The 21132-nt window shown below is 42.0% G+C and overlaps 3 protein-coding genes across 5 annotated transcripts in view; 2 read left to right on the forward strand and 1 right to left on the reverse strand.

Annotated features, from left to right (window-relative positions):
- The first annotated feature begins 1296 nt into the window (after positions 1-1296).
- LOC129720781 (phosphatidylinositol 4-phosphate 3-kinase C2 domain-containing subunit beta) lies at positions 1297-15540 on the forward strand. 2 transcript variants are annotated; one of them, XM_055672521.1, is made up of 11 exons: positions 1297-1413; positions 1991-2405; positions 2462-3300; positions 5273-5710; positions 5789-5980; positions 6035-8684; positions 8751-9143; positions 11528-11728; positions 14126-14322; positions 14389-14627; positions 14689-15540. In XM_055672521.1, exons 2-11 carry the CDS (start codon positions 2002-2004, stop codon positions 14866-14868), a joined length of 5733 nt encoding a protein of 1910 aa, XP_055528496.1. In that variant the 5' UTR covers positions 1297-1413; positions 1991-2001; the 3' UTR covers positions 14869-15540. The 2 variants fall into 2 exon arrangements, with proteins under 2 accessions (XP_055528496.1, XP_055528495.1); XM_055672520.1 differs by lacking the exon at positions 1297-1413 and adding an exon at positions 1612-1888.
- On the reverse strand, positions 11778-13675 carry LOC129720783 (serine/arginine repetitive matrix protein 1-like). 2 transcript variants are annotated; one of them, XM_055672527.1, is made up of 5 exons: positions 13515-13674; positions 13326-13443; positions 12703-13260; positions 12422-12631; positions 11778-12355 (listed from the first exon to the last, which is right to left on the reverse strand). In XM_055672527.1, the coding sequence occupies exons 1-5, from the start codon at positions 13599-13601 to the stop codon at positions 11793-11795; spliced, it is 1536 nt and encodes a 511-aa protein (XP_055528502.1). In that variant the 5' UTR covers positions 13602-13674; the 3' UTR covers positions 11778-11792. The 2 variants fall into 2 exon arrangements, with proteins under 2 accessions (XP_055528502.1, XP_055528501.1); XM_055672526.1 differs by having other exon boundaries at positions 11778-12631; positions 13515-13675.
- A 1634-nt stretch (positions 15541-17174) lies between the features above and the next one.
- Positions 17175-21132, forward strand: part of LOC129720782 (cyclic AMP response element-binding protein A) — a 227288-nt gene continuing 223330 nt past the window's right edge. The window contains exon 1 of the mRNA XM_055672522.1: positions 17175-18721. Within this exon, the coding sequence (XP_055528497.1) occupies positions 18668-18721 (54 nt within the window). The 5' untranslated portion in view covers positions 17175-18667. The remainder of the gene's footprint in view (positions 18722-21132) is intronic.

Below are 21132 nucleotides of genomic sequence, written 5' to 3' on the forward strand. Positions count from 1 at the left end.
TAGCCGCTTCTGTAACAAAATTTCGAGGCACCAAAAGGGGCCAGGTGCCGAATATATCCTTGTTTTTGGTTAGTCCGTCCAGAATTCTTTCAAGATAGCGTCCGTATGTAGCCGGTACGGTTTAGTAATGAAACTGATGGGGTGAAATGTTCGAACGGTACGTTTTATACCAAGGCTTCGTCAGATAATTAAAAAGAAGGAGGGGCTACATAGATGATGGAATGGTAAGGAAAAATTTTTCTTGAAAGCTGCGCCGGCCGCTGTCGTAATATTAACACCAACACAAACATGCATTTTTGCATGGTTTTTTCCGCTATCAGCAGCATTTGGTAAAACATAAAATTCAATAAGCCGCTTCTGTAACAAAATTTCGAGGCACCAAAAGGGGCCAGGTGCCGAATATATTCTTGTTTTTGGTTAGTCCGTCCAGAATTCCAGCCATTTTAGTATTTTGCAGTGCCATTTATTACTAACAGCCACCAGCATAACGGGTGAAACCGGTACTCTTTTGTCTTTCCTCCTTTCAGCTGCTATCACCTAGCGTCCGCATGTCACTGGTGCAGTTTTGAAATCAAAATGATGGGGCGCCGGCCGCTGTCGTAAAATTAACACCAACAAAAAGATGCATATTTGCAAGGTTTTTTCCGCTAGCAGCAGCATAAACATCGGAAACAGAAAGTGACAACAACAATAACAACAAAGTCAGATCGATTGTATCCGTTAGTGTCAACTGTGCTTGGGAAGAGAGGTAGTGATTGGCTGCGCGGTATGATTCAGACAATCGATATTGATTACCAATTTTTCAATAGTTTATCTCAAAAAATAGTTTGTTTTTGTTACATAAATTCAACCGTAAAAGAATTTCTGATCAATTGATGCCAAAACCTCAAAAACCTGATTATAGATGTCTGCAAAATAAGCGCTCAAAACCTGACCACTTTTCCCTGGTTTTCCCTGGTTGAATTACTAGATTTTCAAATTCAGGGGCCTAACTTCGATATAGACGTTAGTCGACGTCAAAAATATTCGCTCGGCCAATGCTCACATTTCGCCAAAACGATGCTCGCTGTCAAATACCGGAAAACTGACAAATAACTGTTGATTTCGCGAAACCAAGCATATTCTTTAGCAGTAGTTTGGTACTCTATTTATCATGAATTCAAGGAAAAATAACAATCGATCCGAGAGTTAAAACTAAAATTTAAAAAACTTTGAAAACGTGTCACAGCCCTATAGTTCCAAAAAAGTAGAAAAATTATCGGACTGGCAGCTCTGCGTGTAATGACAGTCTGTTGAAAAAAAAAAAATTACACGAGAAGAGTAAATGATTTCCGAAGTGCACTGTAAAATGCAGTTTTTCACAGCGAAATACGCTAAATCCACGTAGAAATCCATCCGTTCTAGCAAAAGCAGGTAATTTTCGTCATAAAACATATATGCATGTAGCAGTTGCAGCCTATTTCGGGCTGGATTTCCCTAATATCAAAGCAGGTCGTTTCCGTTGATCGGAAATGCACTGTTGGAAGAATTTGCTACACCGCCCGTGTTACGTTTGATGATGTGCGTCGTTTACGTGTGTTGGTGCTCCGTCTTGCTTCCGCCTCTTGACCGCTTCTGCTGGAGAAGACGTGTGCTGTTTGCCTTCTGTACAGCTGGAAGAAACCGCACCGCAAAGACGACCCGAAAGCTGCAATTTATTATTTTGCGTAAAAGATAAGAGGAAGCAAATCACGAAAAAAAGGTGTGCGATGTGTGGGTCTGCTGTATACAGAAGGAACGAAGCGAACAGTCGCCGGAAATTATTTATCGTGTCTTGAGAGGAATGGTCATGGATTGATTGGAGTTAATTCAGGCGTAGTTCTAGACGTGTTTATTTTTAGGAACGAGAGTAAATAATTCAATTGCGTCGAGCTAAATTTTTCAGCGTTATTGAATTTTGTGATATGACCAAGCAATTATTATTTCTAATCCTTTTTTCACTTTGTTGCAGTTATTTCGGTCATGGCTAATCGCAACGACACTGAGCTAGAGAAGCAATTTTTGGCTGACCTTGAAAAGGCGAAAGCACTTAGCTTGGAAACGTTAGAACTAGAGAAAATTCGCAAGCAGCGCTACTCTCAGCCAGATCGTTCAGTTTATTCCGAGACTCGCGTGCTCGAGGAATACAAAAACTATCTCCAGCGCAAAGCACAACTTCATCAGGGTACACAGCCACCGTCTGTTGGGGACAATAATGCGTTAAGGAATACTACAGCGGATCTAGCTAAGCGTAGTAGCAGTGTCAGTCAAGAAGCAAAAGCAAGAGATGAGGCGGACCTTATTTCTTTTAATGCTCCGCCGCCGACTCCTAATCCCCAGGATGAGGCTCATAACAATCTGAAGGAACTTGTTAATGAAATGCATCGGTATAGATTGTATGTCATTAAAAAAACATTTTGGATTATTTAATCTGTGCTTTCAGTTTAAACACGCAGAACACATATGAGCAAACGTATAAGACAACACGTAGCTTGAGTATGTCTTCGGCTTCCCCTTACCGGCCATACAGTTCTGCCTTTCCTCAGCCACAAGTACCGATTTACAACCCGGCAGCAATGCAACTTGTGCCGTACAATCACCAACAGGCTACCGCATCGAAAGCTTTAACCCCGGATGAACTGAATCGGCTCTATAACATGCCAGCCTATGGAACTGCACCTGCTGGATCACTCAAATCCGGTGGTTTCATTCCTCAACCTCAGCCATTTCCTGTAGTCAACTATCCCCAATTTCCAAGCACCTATCCAGTCCAATCTCAGTCCGTCATTTCAACTACCTCCAGTATTAACCCACAATCATCTTCCCCATGCGTGCCTCCAGTGACTGCGGTTTTCAATCCTCAGTCAGTCAATTACGCTACTACCTCAAAAGTCCTATCAAACGCATCAGTAACCAATCCTGAAACCGCCATGGTTCACGTCCCGAAACCCGTCAACCCAAAGCTATCACTTGCTGGTCGATCAGCCTCTCAACCTCAACAATCTACCTTCCCTATCCCAGGACCCTCGAACGGTAATCCATTCACGAGAAACTCCTACGGAAGTGGTCATAGTGGGGGCTCAGTTTCGAATGATACTACTGCTGCTGAAGTGGTTCTGCGCCCGAAGAGCGACCCCACCGACGGTGGCAACCGTCTCGGAGACAACCTGATCGATCTGGGGTTTAGCGAGGATAGCTCGCGGGTTTCGGTGCTCGAAGCGTTCGATCCACTGCTGTGTGGCAACCGGAGCAGCTCCGGCAGCGGCGGAAGTGACGATAAAGGTAAACTGCATGCTCGAACGGTGACTTTCAAGAGGATTTAATCGACTCGAAAAATTTAGGTTTTCGGTTTATTTTTGTTTTGTTTCGTTTTTCGCTAGGAGTATGTAGTTTTCTTTCTCGTACTGTTAGGGTAACTACAGAGGTGATTCGAGAGCGTTTGCTGTTTTCTGCCGTTAGTTGTGTGCTGGAAATATGTAAATCTGTCGATTGCAAGCAGCTTATATATTATTTGCTATTCCGAATAATCGACGTTCATGGTAAAATTTCATATGACCACCATCTAAATTATTATATTCTACTAAACTCATAAATAATTGATTTGGTCTAGGCAACCTATGTTAGCAGCGATCAATTTCAATTTTATTCAAAGCTATTATCACTTGACCATCCAATATTTTGTTATTTTTAAATATTTTCGATACATGCACGTTGGACTCACAATCAAGCAAATTACAGAAGTTGATTGTCACTTTTCGATCTGCATGTGTTAATATTGTTTTATTTTAAATAAATTACATTTTTCGAACTAATATTACAAAACAGATCATATGTTTAACAGGAACATGATTTACGAACAAGAAAGGAGTCGTAAGCCCGGAGATACACAGTTTTATCAGTTTTATTCTGAAATCGTTTTATCCGCTTGTTTCTTTTTGTATTGATTCAAAGCTGGAATTCGATAGCTGTGAGAATACAGCAAAATCTTGTGGTATGAGCATAATTTTTTTTAGGATAGTAAGACAAAGTGGAAAAGCAAAATGGAATCATAACATTTCTTCATGGTTCACATATTTTGAACATAAGACATAAAGAATTTATTGCAAATTTATATAACACACAAGCGCATCGGTTCTCGACCACTTTTCTGCCGCTATTCGCATAACAGTCCTATGTAAAAGTCCTATGTTTTCTTGTTTTTTTGCGGAAACGGGTCCATTTTGACATGCTCTATAAGAGTAGCCATTAAAATCGAGGTTGTGTGAATCAAACCTCTCTTTTTTAATGGCTATTCTTTAAAAACATACCAAAATGGACCCATTTTCGCAAGATTTACACAGGACTCGCAACTTTTACATAGGACTATTATGCGAATAGCGGGAGTTTTCTTTCTCAATCGCTTCTCCATAAAATAGGTTTTTTATAAAATATTTTCATAAAAATATTTTCATAAAAATATTGTATAAAAATACTAGACCACAACTTCGTTTTTTTTGTGTAGTTGGATTATTAATTAATGCCTTGGTTAAGCTGAGCTTAAGGCTCGGGACACAGAACTGGCCGTACTGATACATTTTATATTTTTTTTGGAACTGTTTTTTACCATGAAAATGTTATCAGCACTATTGCCACCTTTTTAAGCATCAATTTTGCAGCTTATCATAAAACGTTCTCGAATTACCCACTCTATCGGTTGTACTGGAACAGTAAACGCTTCCCGAATTGCTCATCTGTGTTATCAATATCTTCGTTCAATCAGTTTATATCAGTTACTACGTATTATATTTGCTCACCTTGCTTTTTTTCTATGATGGAGGCATTCTGTGCCCCTTATTCAGCTGTCATTATTCCACTCTTTAAACCATAAGTGAGCGCCGTGCTAGACTGACTTAGGCTAGAAAGTAGCGACTCTGTAGTCTTTTATCGATAAGCGAAAAAAGTCAATAAAGTGCGACCAATCGGTTGCAAAAAAGTGCCTTACGAAACCCAACATGAAGTATTGTTTAATTTTTTGTCTGTCTACCTTTGTTGTACCACTCGAAAGCAAGACATTCACTGCGCTTTAAACAAATTGCCGTAGCCGTAAGTAGTTTGTAAGACGATGCTTCAGTTGTAATATATTTTCCAGTATGAGTTAACCTTGAGAGCGTTCCGTTCAAGAACTTCGCTTGTCGTTTTACCCAAACTGGAAAATATAGGAACAGTGTTTCTAATTGTGTTTCTATTTTCGTTTTTTCATTTTTCCTTCCGTCAGATGATACAGCATCGACGTATTACGAGGACTACGACCCTTTCGATTACATCTACAGCGGAGGAACGCAATACTCCGATCCCGTTTACGAAGCGGTCAACCGGTCCGATAAAACGCCTCTCTCGCCCAACAGTAGCGGTTCTGGTCCTCCGCCACTGCCGGGCTGGAATGTTTCCGGTGTCTTCAGCAGCTTTGGCGGCGAACCCGAACAGGACGGCGATCCACCACCGCTTCCCCCGCGGAACAGCGAACTGTACCACCCGATGATGGGTGGTAGTGGTGCCACCGCGCAGGAATTCACCACTGGAAACTATGAGGTTATGCAGAAAAAAACGGTCGAACGTCAGTCCGCACCGACCAAGCTGTACGAGAACGTTGTGGTACGGAAAAGCTACGACAAGGAACTGATTGCCTTCTACAATATGGTGAAGCAGCTGAGAGGTAGGTTTCGATTACACTTCGGGTGAAGTGTTTTTAACTACTTTACACGCTTAAACTACTTATTTCTCCTTTTAATAGCTCAGTATCACTATGACGAACCACAAACAAACGTAGGCCACGTAGTGGCTTCCGAATTCAATAATAGTTATCCGCAGGGAACCAGTATTAAACTACTCGTCCATCCGTCGCTCGATTGTTTCAGTTCGTACGACAGCGAAAACAAAGGCCAAATCGACGGATACGGTCCTCCGATTCCGTTTACATGCGATAGTAAGTACCGATCAATGTTTCCTTGAAACAAAACTCTCACCCAATCATTTCCAGTTACCACATCGGTGGAACACGTGATAGCACAGGTATACTGTGCCCTCGAGGGGCAGGTCATGAACAGTGTGGGGGACTACATATTGAAAGCAATTGGGATACAGGAAATTTTGAGCACCCGTTCGCGGCTCAATCAGTTGCAGTGCGTTCACGATAGCATCAAGCTGGAGCATGACGTACAGCTAGGTTTCATCCCGAAGACTCCCAGGATTATGCAGACGATAGCGAGAACCGCTCAGGACGATGCTCGCGATTCGGAACTCAAGCTGGAACATATCTTGCCAAAGGAGCCTACGACTGCGATTAGCTATGATGATTTGATGATATTGCTTGAAACGCTGGAAGCGGAAATTGAAAAGCTCCAGGCAACGGTTGACGATCATAGTCCGCATACGATACTGAGTTGCTCTGGGGTGATTCAAGCGGTGAAGGCTATCTGCAATATGTTAGGTACGATTGATACGTTGGAGATAAGCAAAGCAATAGACGATTTGAAGGCGTGTTGTGATAACGGGCAGACAGTCTACAGCTACAATGATGCATCAGATTACAGCAATGGAAGCCTAAGTATAGTGTCGGAAAGTGGTGACTATGCGGAAGTAAAATTGCGACCGAGGACCATAACGCAGCAAATTCGATACCGTTGCAACGAGGTCCGTAATGCAATCCAAACTCTCCTAGAGATATATTCGCATGCATTTAGAGTTAATTTCTGTGTGAATGTTCCTGAATGGAACACAAGTCCGGTCTCGATCTGCAACATTTCGCAGTCTGTGATGGTGAATGTGATGTGCTTGCATCGACTACCTCTACATTGGCGCCACGATGAATACAACTTGGGTGTGCAGATTTATCACGGTGCAAGGTATATCAGTGAACCGGTTGTCACGCAATGCTCCAACGAAATAACTGGAATTTATCCCCGATTGAAGTTTAATTCGTGGATCATGTTCCGCAATCCGGTGTGCACATTACCTAGAGAATCTAGGTTGATTTTCGTACTGTATGGTGTCACCCGCGAGCCGGTTGAAGGCAATGATAAGCAAGAAGGCTCCACGAATACCGACAGTCAAAACACTCAAGAAGGAAGAGTGACTAAAGTAGAGCTCGGTTGGTCATCAATTCAGTTTTTCGACTTTGAGCGTAAAATGATTCAGGGTTCTTATCTTCTCTCCTTGTGGCCACCGACGGCGGAAAAATACTTTGGACCAGCTCCAGCGAAAGGAACGCATCCACTGGGTGCTGCATACCCCATTTTAGGTATAGAAATTCCTAGCTACGGAGGTTCTGTTGTGTTTCCCGAACCCATTAAGAATCTTCCTCAATGGGTAAAGCTGGATTTCAACAGCCTTGATCGTAATTTACAGCAAGAACTGATCGACACAGCCGAGCAGGGTTATTCTGCAGACAAGTTGGAAAAGCGAGAAGTTCTCTGGGAAAAACGTCACTACTTGCACAGTTTACCGCACGCTCTACCGAAAATTTTGCATGCTGCTCATAGTTGGGATTATGCCTGCATAGCGGATCATCATGCGTTGCTAAAATCTTGGTCGAGACTGAGTCCCGTTCAAGCATTGGAACTGCTTCTGCCACGCTATGCAGACCTGGAAGTTCGCAAGCAAGCCGTCGAATGGATTTCCTACATGCCAGACGATCAATTCGTGGACTTCCTTCCACAACTCCTACAGGCTTTGAAGCACGACACATATGAAGCATCACCTTTGTCTAGATTACTGCTACAGAAAGCATTGGTATCGCCAAGAATTGCCCACCACTTGTACTGGTTACTTTTGCATAGTTTACCCGGAGAAGCTCCGCAAAATATCATCGAGATGAATCAAATCGATGAGACGCTGGTCATACAGGCTCGCTACCACCGGAGAAATCAACTGATGCTGCGCGCGTTGATGGCTACCTGCGGTGAAAAACTAACAGCCCGTTTTCTTTCGCAAAATATGATGTGTAAAAAGTTGGGCGAAGTAGCACACAGTGTAAAATTGGCGAAAGAATCCCATCGTTTGCAAATCCTTAAACAGGGTCTAGAGTCCGTTAACCAAATGCTGATTGACAATCCAACCGTTCTACCCCTTGGACCGGGAAACGAAGTGACTGGCGTGGTCGTTCGTAGCTGCAATTATTTCAACTCGAACACGCTCCCGCTGAAGATTAACTTCATGGGTCCCGATCGGGTGATTGTGCCTGCAATTTTCAAAAGTGGGGACGATCTCCAGCAGGACATGCTAACGATACAGATGGTCAGAATCATGGATAAGCTGTGGTTGCGAGAGGGGTTGGATTTGAAAATGGTAACCTTCAACTGTGTCCCGACGAGCTACAAGAAGGGTATGATAGAGTTGGTGTCGGACTCGGAGACGCTGCGCAAAATCCAGGTCGAGTGGGGGCTAACCGGTTCGTTCAAGGACAAATCGATCGCCGAATGGTTGGCCAAGCAGAACCCTAGTCAATTAGAGTACCAACGGGCTGTGGAAAATTTTACGCGTTCCTGTGCCGGCTACTCGGTGGCTACCTATATTCTCGGTATTTGTGATAGGCATAATGATAATATTATGCTCAAAACCTCCGGGCACCTGTTTCATATAGATTTCGGTAAATTCCTAGGCGACGCACAAATGTTTGGTAATTTTAAAAGGTAAGAGGTATGATGCTTTCCTACGTTGCTGTTTGAAGTTAACTATTTTCTGTTTTTCTTTTGCAGAGATCGCACCCCATTTGTATTGACCTCGGACATGGCATATGTGATAAACGGTGGCGATCGACCGTCGGCAAAGTTCCATAAATTTGTGGACCTGTGTTGTACAGCATTTAATATTGTACGGAAACACGGGGACCTGATACTGCACATGTTTGCGCTGATGACGACATCCGGCATACCGGGTGTTACGGTGGAAGCGGTGAATTATGTGCGTAATGCGCTGCTACCAGGGCAATCGAATCCAGAGGCGGCTGCGTCATTTGCCAAAATGATTCACATCTCGCTGAAGTCGTGGTTCACGCAGTTCAACTTCTTCCTGCACAACATAGCACAGATGAAGTTCTCCACCGAGAACGATGACGGCGAACTGCTGAGCTTTGTGCCGAGAGTATATACGTGAGTAATTTATATATTTTTTAATTAATTAAATAATTTAATGAATCTAAGAAGGAAATTTTATCGACATATTTTCTATCTAAAAATGTTCGTCAATTAGGAAAGCCATTATCATTTTGTTTCGTTTTATTTGGCTCGAGTCCGATATGTTAACTTAGAATTCCACAAATTATAATATGATATGATAACAAATTTAAATCAACATTTAATTTAAACAACAAAACATCTTTCAACTTAACTTTGTTCGGACTTGTTGATATGTTGCGACAATACAATCACAATAGGTGTCGATGCTCCACTTCTGGAAACTGTGAAACCAACTTAGCCTGCGACATAAGATGTTCTCGAGTGATCACTCCAAGGTCTGAAAGAACAAAAGAGGTTGCGAACAGAGTTACTGAAAAGGTTTTCACAAGGGCCAGAGTAAAAAACGCGATGAGATCCTTCCAACATTATAAATCCGCAGGTGCAGATGGGATTCTACCTGCCATGATTCAAAATGGAGAATCTGCACTAATCCCATCTCTTATGGAGATTTTCAAGGCAAGCCTACTAGTCAAGGTAGTCTTCATACCGAAAGCAGGGAAATGCCACAGGTCACTACCAAAAGCATTCAGACCCAACAGTTTATTATCAGTTCTGCTGAAAATGATGGGGAAGGTTATATATGAATTTCTAAAATCTTAAAACATGACTAAATATCCACTACTTGAGTTCCAGTTTGCTTATCAATCTGGCAAATCAACGATCACAGCGTTACATTCGCTTGTGGCTAAAGTAGAAAAATTCCTCTCTTTGAAGGAGGAAGCCCTGTGCGCATTTCTCGACATTGAAGGGGCCTTCGATTTAAAGGGATTTAAAGGGAGGCGAAGGAGGCAAATGCCCCCCTAGTCCGAATCTTTGTGTACTTTCTGAGGGAAAAGTCAGCGAAAAACGTGAACAACGCATTTGGAGGTTTTCGTTCCATTGCCGAGTGACAAACCGGAAAGAAAATGAAGTTGCTCCGAATTCACGAGTCGAAGACGAGGTGAGATGACACCAGAAGAAATGTGGTCCGACAAAAAGCCTAACCTTACACCTGTCCGAGTCTTCGGGACAAAAGCGCCGAGCCGTCAAGAGCCGAGATGTCACGTTCATCAGCAAGAGAGGAGAGGAGTTGTCGTCAACTTTTAAAGCTCAGTCAATGGCACATGGTCGTAAAATAGTCCGTTTAGATCTTGGTGATCCATTGCCGTTCGAGGAAGTCTCCAAAATAAGAGAACCACCGCACGAAAAAAAGACGCAATCAATAACACTGATGATGATGAACCGGTAGAGAACGACGAATCAAGCACTGATGAAGATTATGACACTCCAACAGGCGACGTTACCATATCCGCGCTCTCCCCGCAAATGCCATTGGTTGTAAGTGGGTATTCAAAACAAAGAAGGACGAGAGGGGAACATAGTGCGGCATAAGGCTTGATTGGTGGCTCAGGGATTCGCGCAGAAATTCAGAGTGTATCTTGATGAGGTGTTCGCACCTTTTACCAAACAAGTGTTTCTCCGGACGCTCCTTACCATTGCAAGTCGACGTAAGATGTTGGTAAAGCACATGAGTGTTAAGACGGCGTATCTTCATGAGGAGCTGGAGGAAACCATCTACATGAAGTAGCCAGAAGGTTACACCATGGAAGGTCCAAACACAGTCTGCATTCTGAAGAAAAGTTTATATGGACTCAAACAATCCGCACGTGTGTGAAATCAAAGCATTGATGCAGTTTTCCGGAAAATGGGATTCATGCTTTCGTCAGCAGATTCTTATCTCTATATCCAAAAGAAGGGCAATACGTTTACCTTCATCCTGATATTCGTCGACGACATGCTTATAGTGAGTCAGACGGAGGAGTAGTACAACGCAATATACTAAGTACTGCAACAAGCCTTTACCGTAACTGCACTTGGTGACGCAAAGCATTTCCTGGGTATCGAGATCGAGATCGAAGCATGCTACCATCGAATTCGGAAGTTCAATTCTGGTTTCTCGGTTCGACTTGGAGGGGGCGTCATTACTTAGGTTTCCCGCAAACAGAGCTGTGTTGCATTATCGTCAATAGAAGGCAAGTTTGTGACTTTTAAAATATTTTTACGTACGTAGAGCCTTAAGTAACTGCTAGTTAAATAAAATTTTCATTATGGTTACAACTGCCAACCGGAGTAGTTTCTTCTACGGCTCTAACAAAAATAACGAGAGGACGATATTATTTTATGAACTTCGAAGGAGAGTAGAAAGTTTACAGACATCCATACCGCTAAAGTAATGAGCACATTTAAAAAATATCAACCATTTGAAAAATTTGTGTGACTGACTGACTAACTAATCACAAATCCTTCTTTATTTCCAGCATGGCCCAGGACGGTCGCCTGAAGTCCGTGACGGTGCATGGCTTCCAGAAGCGGTACGATTTGGAAAAGTATTACACCTACATCCTGAAGGTGACCCGCCAAAACCAGCCGGACCCAGCCTACCTGTTCCGTTCGTACAAGGAGTTCTGCGAGTTTCATCAGAAGCTCTGCATACACTTTCCGCTGGCCAAACTACACAGGTAGGAGTTTTTGGTCTTAACAAACTTTATTTAACTTAGATGTAGCAAAAATTACACTTAGGAACTACGCGGATGCTTCGGAATCGCGCGATATACTATCTCGTGCCATGTTAAGGCCTAGGATTTGATCTTCGTTACTAGATCTCTGTTGCTGCTGGTTGCGCATTCCTCGTAGCGTTCGGGGTGGCGCCTCCTGCTGTAGTGCTCGTGAATTAGCGAAAGGCTTCTGGCGTGGTACCGTCACTTGTTGTAGACTACTCGGGACGTTCTTCAGAATGTCCGGATCGACACGGCCGGCTACGGTATGGTTGATGCTGGATCGGTGTCGCTCTACCATATTCCAGCTGAGGTAATCGTCGTCATCTTCCTTGTCTGGGGACTCTAGGGCTTGCTTCGTTACGACGGGTTCTTCCTTGCGAATGGAGCGTGGAGGCGGTATTGGAACTACGGTGGCGCTAACGGGGCTGGGAGGATCCGGTTGTTGCTGCTGTACAGGAGGAACGGGTGCTCGTTTTTTGAGTATGGATTTAAGAGGTTTCGTTTGGGCTTCTGGGACGCTAGCGGTGCGTGGCTCGGGTTGAGGAATGGTGGATTGAATGTCGTTCGTGGATTCAGCTCTACTGATTTCTGGTGGACGTGGTTCGAAAATATCTTCCATATTTTGTATGCTGATATTTGAGGAAAATATTGTACCTTGTTCTGATTGTTGTGGGCTGAGAGTTCTCACAGCTGGCAGTGGCGATTTAGGATGGGCTTTCACTTTCTCGAAAATGTCGTCAAAAGACTCTTCTGTATCATCCTCCGTCGGCCAACAGTCTTTGGTCGGTTGGGGTGGGCTTCGTGACACAGCATGTATTGAACTCGCTTGGTTATGCTCTGATGATTTTGCTGTTATTGCCATTTCTGCAAAATAAAATTCGATAATTTATTGCGATTCTAATGTTTCAGATGCCAGTTAGTTTGAAAGCACTCGCCATTAATTTTTACCAAAATTTCATTGAAATATTCTGGCTGTCGAAAAGACTGTAACTGATGACTCAAACCCTCAGCGTTTAGATCTCGTTCGTACTCTTCGGCGACCTTGTTTTCTTCTGGTGGTGACGGTGAACGTGATGTGCTTCGAACCTTCCCAAACGTCGTAGACTGCTCCCTTGAGACATGCGGAACGGCCTTGCTAGAGGTGTTATGTCTGATTGCAGGCAAAACCGGTTTACGTCCCTCATCGTGGAGTACTTCTATCGATCGAGTGATTTCCAGTCGGCTACTTGCTGTGACCCCATCATCCGTGAATACATTCGGAGTAGATTTAGTCTTGGTAAGGCCTCGCCTGATGGGCGGCTGCGGCGGTGAATACGATGGCTCCGGAGGGGTAGCAATTCGCCCATTGAGTTGCGGCTCTGAAGTGACGCGTGTTGATGGTGATATCTTATCAACAGGTTGTTCGTGTCGACGTTTGGCAGATGATGTTGTTGTTTGTGATGACGAATGAGCAGGAGAAGTTATTTCTGTGGACGTGGTGGGTTTTCTGATTGCTAGAAAGAGGGTTTTAGAATTCATTAATTGATTGTATTGCAATGTGGAACGGAACTGAGCATACCGGCCGTGACAATGGGCTGATTTGTTGGCATCCAGTATGATGACCTGGAGGGTTCAACGTAGTCTTCGTAGTTGACGCTTTGTCGATAAACTCCGATAACGGTGATTCCGGTATCGTGCTGATTGGATGACGACGATAAGCAGATAACGATAAAATTTATTATTTCGTTGAGTTTCGCTTGTGACTCACCTGTTTTTTGCGGCTAGTGCGTTCCGGAGCTGACGGAATTCCTTCGAAGGTAATTCGTCTTCGAAACCATCTAAGTTTCAATCCCATAATCGTAGTGGATAACTCTTAGTATACTTGGAGGCAAGTTCGCTCGTGGACTGATTGGAATCGACTGATTTCTCGTGTATTGTGTTATATAGTAACACCGGGTCGATGTCGAACATGCTTTTCACCCGCGGCGACAATATCTTATCTTTTCAGTTGGCAATCGGTATCGAACCAATGAGTGGTCAACGATGGAATAAAACGATGATGTGCGGTGTATTCTGTACATAGCATATTCTTTCCGCTGCTCGTTATGAAGATTGTTTTATTATGTCTCAGTGGTGGAACGGTGATTGCTTTCGTATTATTATTGAGAGGATGGAACTGAAAACTAGATAGTTGCGTAACGGTGTAAGTGCTGCGTCGTGTCCTTGGCTGTAACTTACTGGTGTGTCGAAAGTGTTACAATGTCATTTCATATCGCAATGGTTTTCGTTGCCGGATGTTTATGGATTTTAACGTCATGTGGTCCTGACCAGGACTATTATATCTAACTTCTCATTTTCTTCTTTTTATTTCATTTTTAGCCTACCATCCGGCATCCATGTGGGCCGTTCAAACGTGAAAACAGTGGCCGAGCGTCGTCTTCCAGAAATCCGTCAGTTTTTGATCTCACTGTTCAACTCTGCGGATGAAATCGCACATTCCGATCTAGTTTACACATTCTTTCATCCACTGCTGCGCGATCAGCAGGAAGCCGATATTCATGCAGCGAAAGTGAAAGGTAAGCTGTACTGTACTATCTGTATTCCAGTTAGCTACCATTTGAATGCTCTCAATTTTCTTCTAGGCAATCCAGCTATTAGCGACGAGTATCAGCAGCTACGTGGCGAGATTAAGTTCTCGTTGCAATACCATAGGGATGCGCTGATTGTGATGATTCAGCATGCCCGAGCGTTGCCAGCTACTCCAAACAATCCGGAGCCGAACACCTACGTGAAGGTGTACCTGCGACCGGATCAATCCAAAGCCACTAAGCGAAAGACCAAGGTGGTGCGGAAGAACTGCAACCCCAGCTTTATGGAAACTGTGAGTACCACGAAGAGCAACAACAAAAACGAATTTAATTCAATTTTACATGTTTCCCCAGCTCGAATACCGTCTGCCGCTGGAATTCATCCAGAAGAAGACGCTTGAGGTGACGGTGTGGTCCCATGATTCACTGCAAGAAAACGCATTCCTCGGGGGCTATCGGTGTGTACTGGCCGAGCTCGATTTACACAACGAAATTAACGAATGGTTTCCACTGAGTTATCTGCCACGGGTGTAGTACGAGTGTGAGATCTCGGAGCTGGCACGGTAGGAGCACAATGTGAAACAAAAAGGAATTGCGCTGCATACATTTTTTCGGTTGGTTTTTATTTTTTTACAAATGCACCAAACTATTTTACAGTTTGTGTAAAAGAAACGTTTATTTAGGCTTCTTGTCATTCTTCATAGTATAGGATACGTAACAGAACTTTAAACAAAACTGTAGCTACGCTATTATTTCCTCTATAGCTAACACTAACGTCGAAGGTTGTATTCTACTGCCACTTTGACAAAAATATCTGTTTGCATTTTGTTTTACATTATTTTATTGATTTATACATGTGATTGTGAAACAATAACTGGGAATCAGGTGTAGAAAACAACTACTCTAAAACGTGTGGGTATGGTAAATTGTTTTTATTAGACTTGTGATAGCTGCAAACATCCACATGCTCGTGACAAACTTTCGCTCGTTACGCCCAGCAGGGCTGCCTCGAATTGCGAGTGCGAGGCCTAGGAGTATAATGTGAAAATGTTGTAAAACGACAATATTATCAAGACGAGCACTGGTACTCATCACGATTTATTTAACACTTGATTGGAAATACGTATTTATTTTCTACAAATGATCAAATCACACGCCACAGCACCGGTAGGATGTTTACCAGAGAAATATATCTATATTCTGCCAGATCTGGTTTGCGTGCTCTTCATGCCGAACAAAAGCCCAAGATTGAGATTAGGTTTTTTAGAAGGAATAAGATCAATAAGACAAGAAACGTTATTCAAAAACCTCAAAAAATTAATACAGAACGACGAAATTTGATTGGATTGATTGCATTTTGGTAAGTAAATTTCTATCACTGATTTTCTGAATATTTTTGTTACTTTCGCTTTATTTGACCACTCAAACTAAATAAGTTGTATCATTATTTAGACACGAGTGTTTTTTTAAAACCCAACCCAATAGTGTTTTCAATACGCTGCTTATAGTTTAGATAAAAAAATTCGAAATTCTTACTTTGTGCTCGAAAGATGTTATTGAATAGCTTAAAGCATTCCTTACTGACCCAAGTTGATGTCTCGACAGTGAAGTGTCTAGTTGTATCACTGCGAAATGACACTTCTATTGCAGTGGGTTCCATTCCTACAAACATAGAACAAGTTGAACAAAAATTGGTACGAAATAAATTTGTGTGGTAGATAATAGGTTATTCCACGGCAAAAAATTGGTCTTTCGGATAAGTCAGTTCGAAGTTCTATTGCTTTTGTTTTCCAATCGCTGATCGCTTTTCTACTGTTAGAAGTTATTTGTTAATGGTTGAACGATTGTTTTTTACTTAGTTTTTTAATTGCGATGACTACAAACATAGTTTCGTTTGAACGTTCAAATGTCCCTTTGCCCGGCCCAATTAAAATAGATTGTTATTTTAAACTTGTACGGTCTCTAGCATAAATAGAGGGGGTCATTAAATTTGTATTGCAGTGTTCAGGTATAAGCTTAGGTGACGCCAAACCACTTATCGGTGAATTATTGCTGCTTAAAAATTAAGGTTTTTACATTATGCTTTCGCGTTATTCATTTGGCCCGGTATTTAGGAGCTCTCGAACTTAACCAATGGTCAAATCATTAAATTACTGGGTTATTACTATATTCCGGTAACTTTGTTACGCTAGCTGTCTCCCATCCTCATTAAAACAGTAACACTGCTGAAACAGTGTAGCAATATATAAACAAATTATCACCACCATTCTCTCCGTTTGGGCCGCAGAGAGTGTGAGTTTGTCTCTCACGCTCTCGGTAATGAATGAATTGAAAAGTTTTATTAGTTCTCAACAGAAAGCGTTTCTTCTCTTTGATTAATAACTTGTTGCCGTAGCTAATGCAACTGTGCGCTACCCGATGATAAGAAACGATTGCGAGAATGAGTGATGAGTGAATACGTGGTTTCTCTCATTGTTACTTTGAGAGAGAATCCGTATAATAACCCATTAAACTCTTGTGGTTCATGAATGCCGGTTTGAGAGCAGTGCTGGCAGAATGCAGTTTTTTTTTTCTGAGTTTTTGAGTTAACATAAATTAAAATTTTAGACTTTTTGAATCTGGTTTCAATAACAGAAGAAATTGCGTCACGGTCCATCGGAATCTGGTTGGCTCTTTGCGATTCCATTTGCCGTGTGCTCTCGCCGGTGCGGTGTGGCAAACGCTTCAGCGAGCTTTTCATTCTCACAAATCCATTTCTTGCGCGCCGCTTGTTCATCCGGTTTGCTTGTCTCCCATATTCGTGTGGTTCGTGTACATGTTGCTTTCAGTAGAACCAACTGCTGTGTGTGATGGTAGTTGCGCTTGTCGATTCCGCCGCATAAGCCAAACCTGCCAAGCGGAGCCGACTTTAGTTCAAGTTTGAAAGTTGCAGTGTTTAGTGGTGCCCTTCCCCGAGTGCGTAGAAAGCCACCTAGTTTGGTCCCCTTGTCCCGTGGAGAAAGCTTTATAAGTTTTTCAAGAATCAAAAGAATATAAGCTAAGAGTGTGATCAATTGGCGCCCCCTTCTCCGTTCGTTTGTTTGTTGTGATTAAAGGTACATTGTTGACGGGTTTGTTTTCTATTTTTTTCTCGGAGATACTGACCGTTCAGATTACGAAGGGGATAAGAACGCAAACTCAAGTCTTCCGGTTTCGGAAAATGGGAGAATTTTAGAAGAGAGTGCGAAGTGTATAATTAATGCCGCTGGCTGGTAGTTCATTAAACTTTCATTCGGTTTCCCTCCTGCGTGCATCTGTTGTTCTATTGTTTCTTACCATCAAGTCGAAAAGGCAGTAGAGAGGAACCATTATACAGACGAAGTGTTCGAAATTGGAATCCAGTGGTGATTTGAGCCGAAACAACAAGACGAAAGCGATCGGAAGTTTAGAAGAACCGGTTGAAAAAGCCGCGAGCCTGCTCTGATAACCAATCTGAGATTGTGCTAGCGCGAGAAGCTGTGGTGCGTGAAACTGGAACATATGCGGGTCCAACCGAAACAGATTGTACAGCTGGCGAAAGCAACAAGTGTATTTCGTGCGTGAGTGGAATTAGCTGTTGCCGCCTAGAGGTCGAAGAGAGTTTCCTCACGCCGTAATCAACAAGTGGCTGCAGGTTTTTCTGTTCCGATCGCGAGATATTTCGGAAACTTGACGGCGCGTGACAAGTTGGTGTCGTTGTCTCCGCTGCTGAAAAAGCTGTGTTTAACAAAACGTGTTTTTTACGAATTGGCCTTCGAGGAGAAAAAATAAAAATACAAAAAAAAAAAAACGTATGTGCTTAGATTCATCAGATTGAAGAAGAAATAGCGACTCCATTGATGCCTTTTACCAAATGTGTACCGAACACGGTTGAGAAAGCAGACCATACCTTATAACCGCTGTGAAGGTGATTCAGTTTAAAATAGTATAGTAATAAAAATACAAAGGAAGCGGAATAATTGAAGCTAATTAGTAGTGGTTTAGTTTCGTTTTTCACACTCTCGTTTGAAAGTAAAGTTTTCGGCAATCGATCCGGCCGTGACTCCGGGAGCAAAACAGAAAATTCCAAGTGTACCGAAGAAAAGTGTTCCGTAAAAGAGAGTGCCGGAATATATCGGTGGAAATTATCCATTTACGGATCGCAAATATCTGCGGTGGACCACACGGTGGTGCCACCCTATACCCCACTCGCTTAGGTGGTGCGTTCAGTGATTTTTTTTCGCGTGTGTGTGTTCTCCGCTTTTCGAGTGTACAACCGGAGTGACGTGCCCCTAAGTGGCCGCCTCGAACAGCCTGCAAGCTGGATTACTTAAACATGGATTTCGACGACGGGGATCTGAAGGAGCTTTGGGACACAGATCTTGATGCGGTAAGTTTCGAATGGCCACACTGTGCGATAGGCAGGGTATGCCGATGTGGGAATGGGAGAAAATATGGTTTCCATATGTTGCCAATTCCGCGAATTTTCGGTTCCGTTACTGGCTCTGTTAGTGGGTTTAGGTTGGTTTGGCGCAATGCTTGGAGAAGTGGCACTCATCCAAACAAATTGGTTGGCGCTGGTCAGATTCCACAGCCTACCGTTTGACTTTCGCTGGCGGTTCGTTTTGGTAATTTATCAAACAGTTAGACCTAGGGCCGGCATCGGTAACGAAGATCAGATAAATGATCAGATTATTGATGACTTTTATGCGTAAATCATTGATTAAAGCAGATTGTGTGTTATACAGGAAGAAGAAAAACAGCTTATTCAATCCGTACGTTTCGCGTTCGTAATGCAGCGTTTGATCGATTTTTCCTGCACTTTTCGGTCTGTAAATATTATGTACATGTAAGAAAATGGGGTTTTCTCGCATGTTAGTCGGCTAGGCAGGGACGAAAAGAAGAAAAGGGTGAGAAATGGAGAGGAGGGGGGTTTGCAAGAGTGTACGCGCGAGAGGGGAAAGCTAATGGGCAATCAACAGTTGGTTACCGACCGAAAATTTCTCCTCTTTCGCAAGCCAAGCAATGTGCAGTAAGACCGGCAATTGGCCATTCGACCAGTTTTCGGCTTAACGAATCTTATCACTGTGGACACCGTTAAATACGTAGGCAGTGCACTCGAACGCCCCGGCTGCGATATCGTTAAGCACGTGGGCTTTTTTAACAGCTGCCTTTTATCAGTTCGAAGCCGGCAAGCCGGAGGGAAAACTACCCATCGTAGAAGATGAACGGCTGCTAGAGCGCAGATAAGCTTCCAAGTGGGCTTCTCGTGCTTTGCCGAAGATGTATTGGTGATGGAGTTGCGATATGATTTGCTGTTGCAGTTTGATACCATAATGGTCTTAAATTTAATAAAAAACAATGATTAGAAATTCAGATATTGTGAATTTTATTGTAAATTGAACCTTATCAAAGGGCATGAAGATAATTTCATTGGACGTGAAAAACTATTCCTTGTACCTTGTACCGGAGTTAACTGATTGTCTCTCAAATTTTTTAACCAAAATTTTCTCTTTTAGGTTATTTTTTGTGAACAGTAAATCACAGAAGTTGACTTCTTGGTGCATCTCATTTGAAGTGTTTAAAAAGTAATCTTGTTAAAGTTTTGTACAATGCAAGAGCGATGAAGAGTCTCAGAGGATTGCAGTTTCATAGCTCCGCTTTCTCTTATAGTTTAAGACATCATTTTTGGGAGCTTGAACATTCTAAAAAAATTTAAAAAAAATCAATTCAACAGTTGCTGTTCTGTTTGGACATTCTTTTAAATGTTTTTTTTTTGTTTTTTTTTTTTTTTAATTTGGACTTTATCAAAAAATGAGTATTCAAACCCCTTATATACAAGCCAAAATAATTTCAAAATGTTTAAGCATAAAAGCTCTTCTATTCCGGTAACATTTTTAATTGAAAAGTTAACCATAACATATGTTTGAGCCAAAATATAACTGTACACTGGGGTCTTTTCTTACGCGGGTTATTTTTATACTGTTTTTTATACGCGACTTTTTTAACGCGATTTTTTACAATAACGCGGATTATTTTTACGTGGTTTTTTGAAATAACGCGGATTATTTTTACGCGATTTGGAAAATTATTTTTACGCGGTATTAAATAAGTTTAGTATAAGTAAATCCAATATAGTAACAATCAATCGTATGGTTCATGACAATAAGATATTCTGTTTTATTAATCTAAATAAGGCATATTTTTAATATATTTGCTGTTATTATCAAAAAATAGGCAATTTCCGTTGATTCGGGAAGAAGGAACAAAACTGCATTAATAATTGTATAACGATACGAGTCAGGGTCGTTGCGATTAGCTTTCGATTAAGGAACGAAAGCTCAAACATGTGGCGAAATTATTATAAAAAAATTATTGCCATGTTCTTCAATGAATTTTCATTTTAAAAGCCCTATAAACTAATTTTGTGTGTTTCGTTACCATTTTGATATCATTTTTCAAATTTATATTTACTTACGTGCCATTATTTTTTATCGGATCTGATTATTGAATTGAGTTTTTTTACGCGGTACAACCAACCGCGTAAAAAAGACCACAGTGTATTTATTTGTTCATGTAAGGTCACTATGCAAAAATCTCATCTTTGATGCTGATTGGACCACCCCTCGCTCCATGGGATCTTTCTCTTTTCTGCTAATAGTGCTAAAACCCTTATGTTCTTTCAATTATGGCTGCAATTACATAATGTCTAGAAATAAACTGATACATTATTATCAAAGCAAATTACTCAAGGAATCTGAAAAGTAAGGCAGTGTTACCATATATGCTAATTTTGCATTT

Source organism: Wyeomyia smithii, chromosome 2 (assembly GCF_029784165.1).
Source record: "Wyeomyia smithii strain HCP4-BCI-WySm-NY-G18 chromosome 2, ASM2978416v1, whole genome shotgun sequence".
NCBI lineage: Eukaryota > Metazoa > Arthropoda > Insecta > Diptera > Culicidae > Wyeomyia > Wyeomyia smithii.

Excerpts from the sequence above, each read along its gene's own strand:
- LOC129720781 (XM_055672521.1), top strand. The coding sequence starts at position 2,002 with ATGGCTAATCGCAACGACACTGAGCTAGAGAAGCAATTTTTGGCTGAC. Across the intron at positions 8,685-8,750 it reads ATGTTTGGTAATTTTAAAAG|AGATCGCACCCCATTTGTAT; the intron begins GTAAGAGGTATG and ends TTTCTTTTGCAG. Across the intron at positions 11,729-14,125 it reads CCGCTGGCCAAACTACACAG|CCTACCATCCGGCATCCATG; the intron begins GTAGGAGTTTTT and ends TTTCATTTTTAG.
- LOC129720783 (XM_055672526.1), bottom strand. The coding sequence starts at position 13,601 with ATGGGATTGAAACTTAGATGGTTTCGAAGACGAATTACCTTCGAAGGA. Across the intron at positions 13,261-13,325 it reads TCAGCCCATTGTCACGGCCG|CAATCAGAAAACCCACCACG; the intron begins GTATGCTCAGTT and ends CCCTCTTTCTAG. Across the intron at positions 12,632-12,702 it reads AATTTTGGTAAAAATTAATG|AAATGGCAATAACAGCAAAA; the intron begins GCGAGTGCTTTC and ends TTTATTTTGCAG.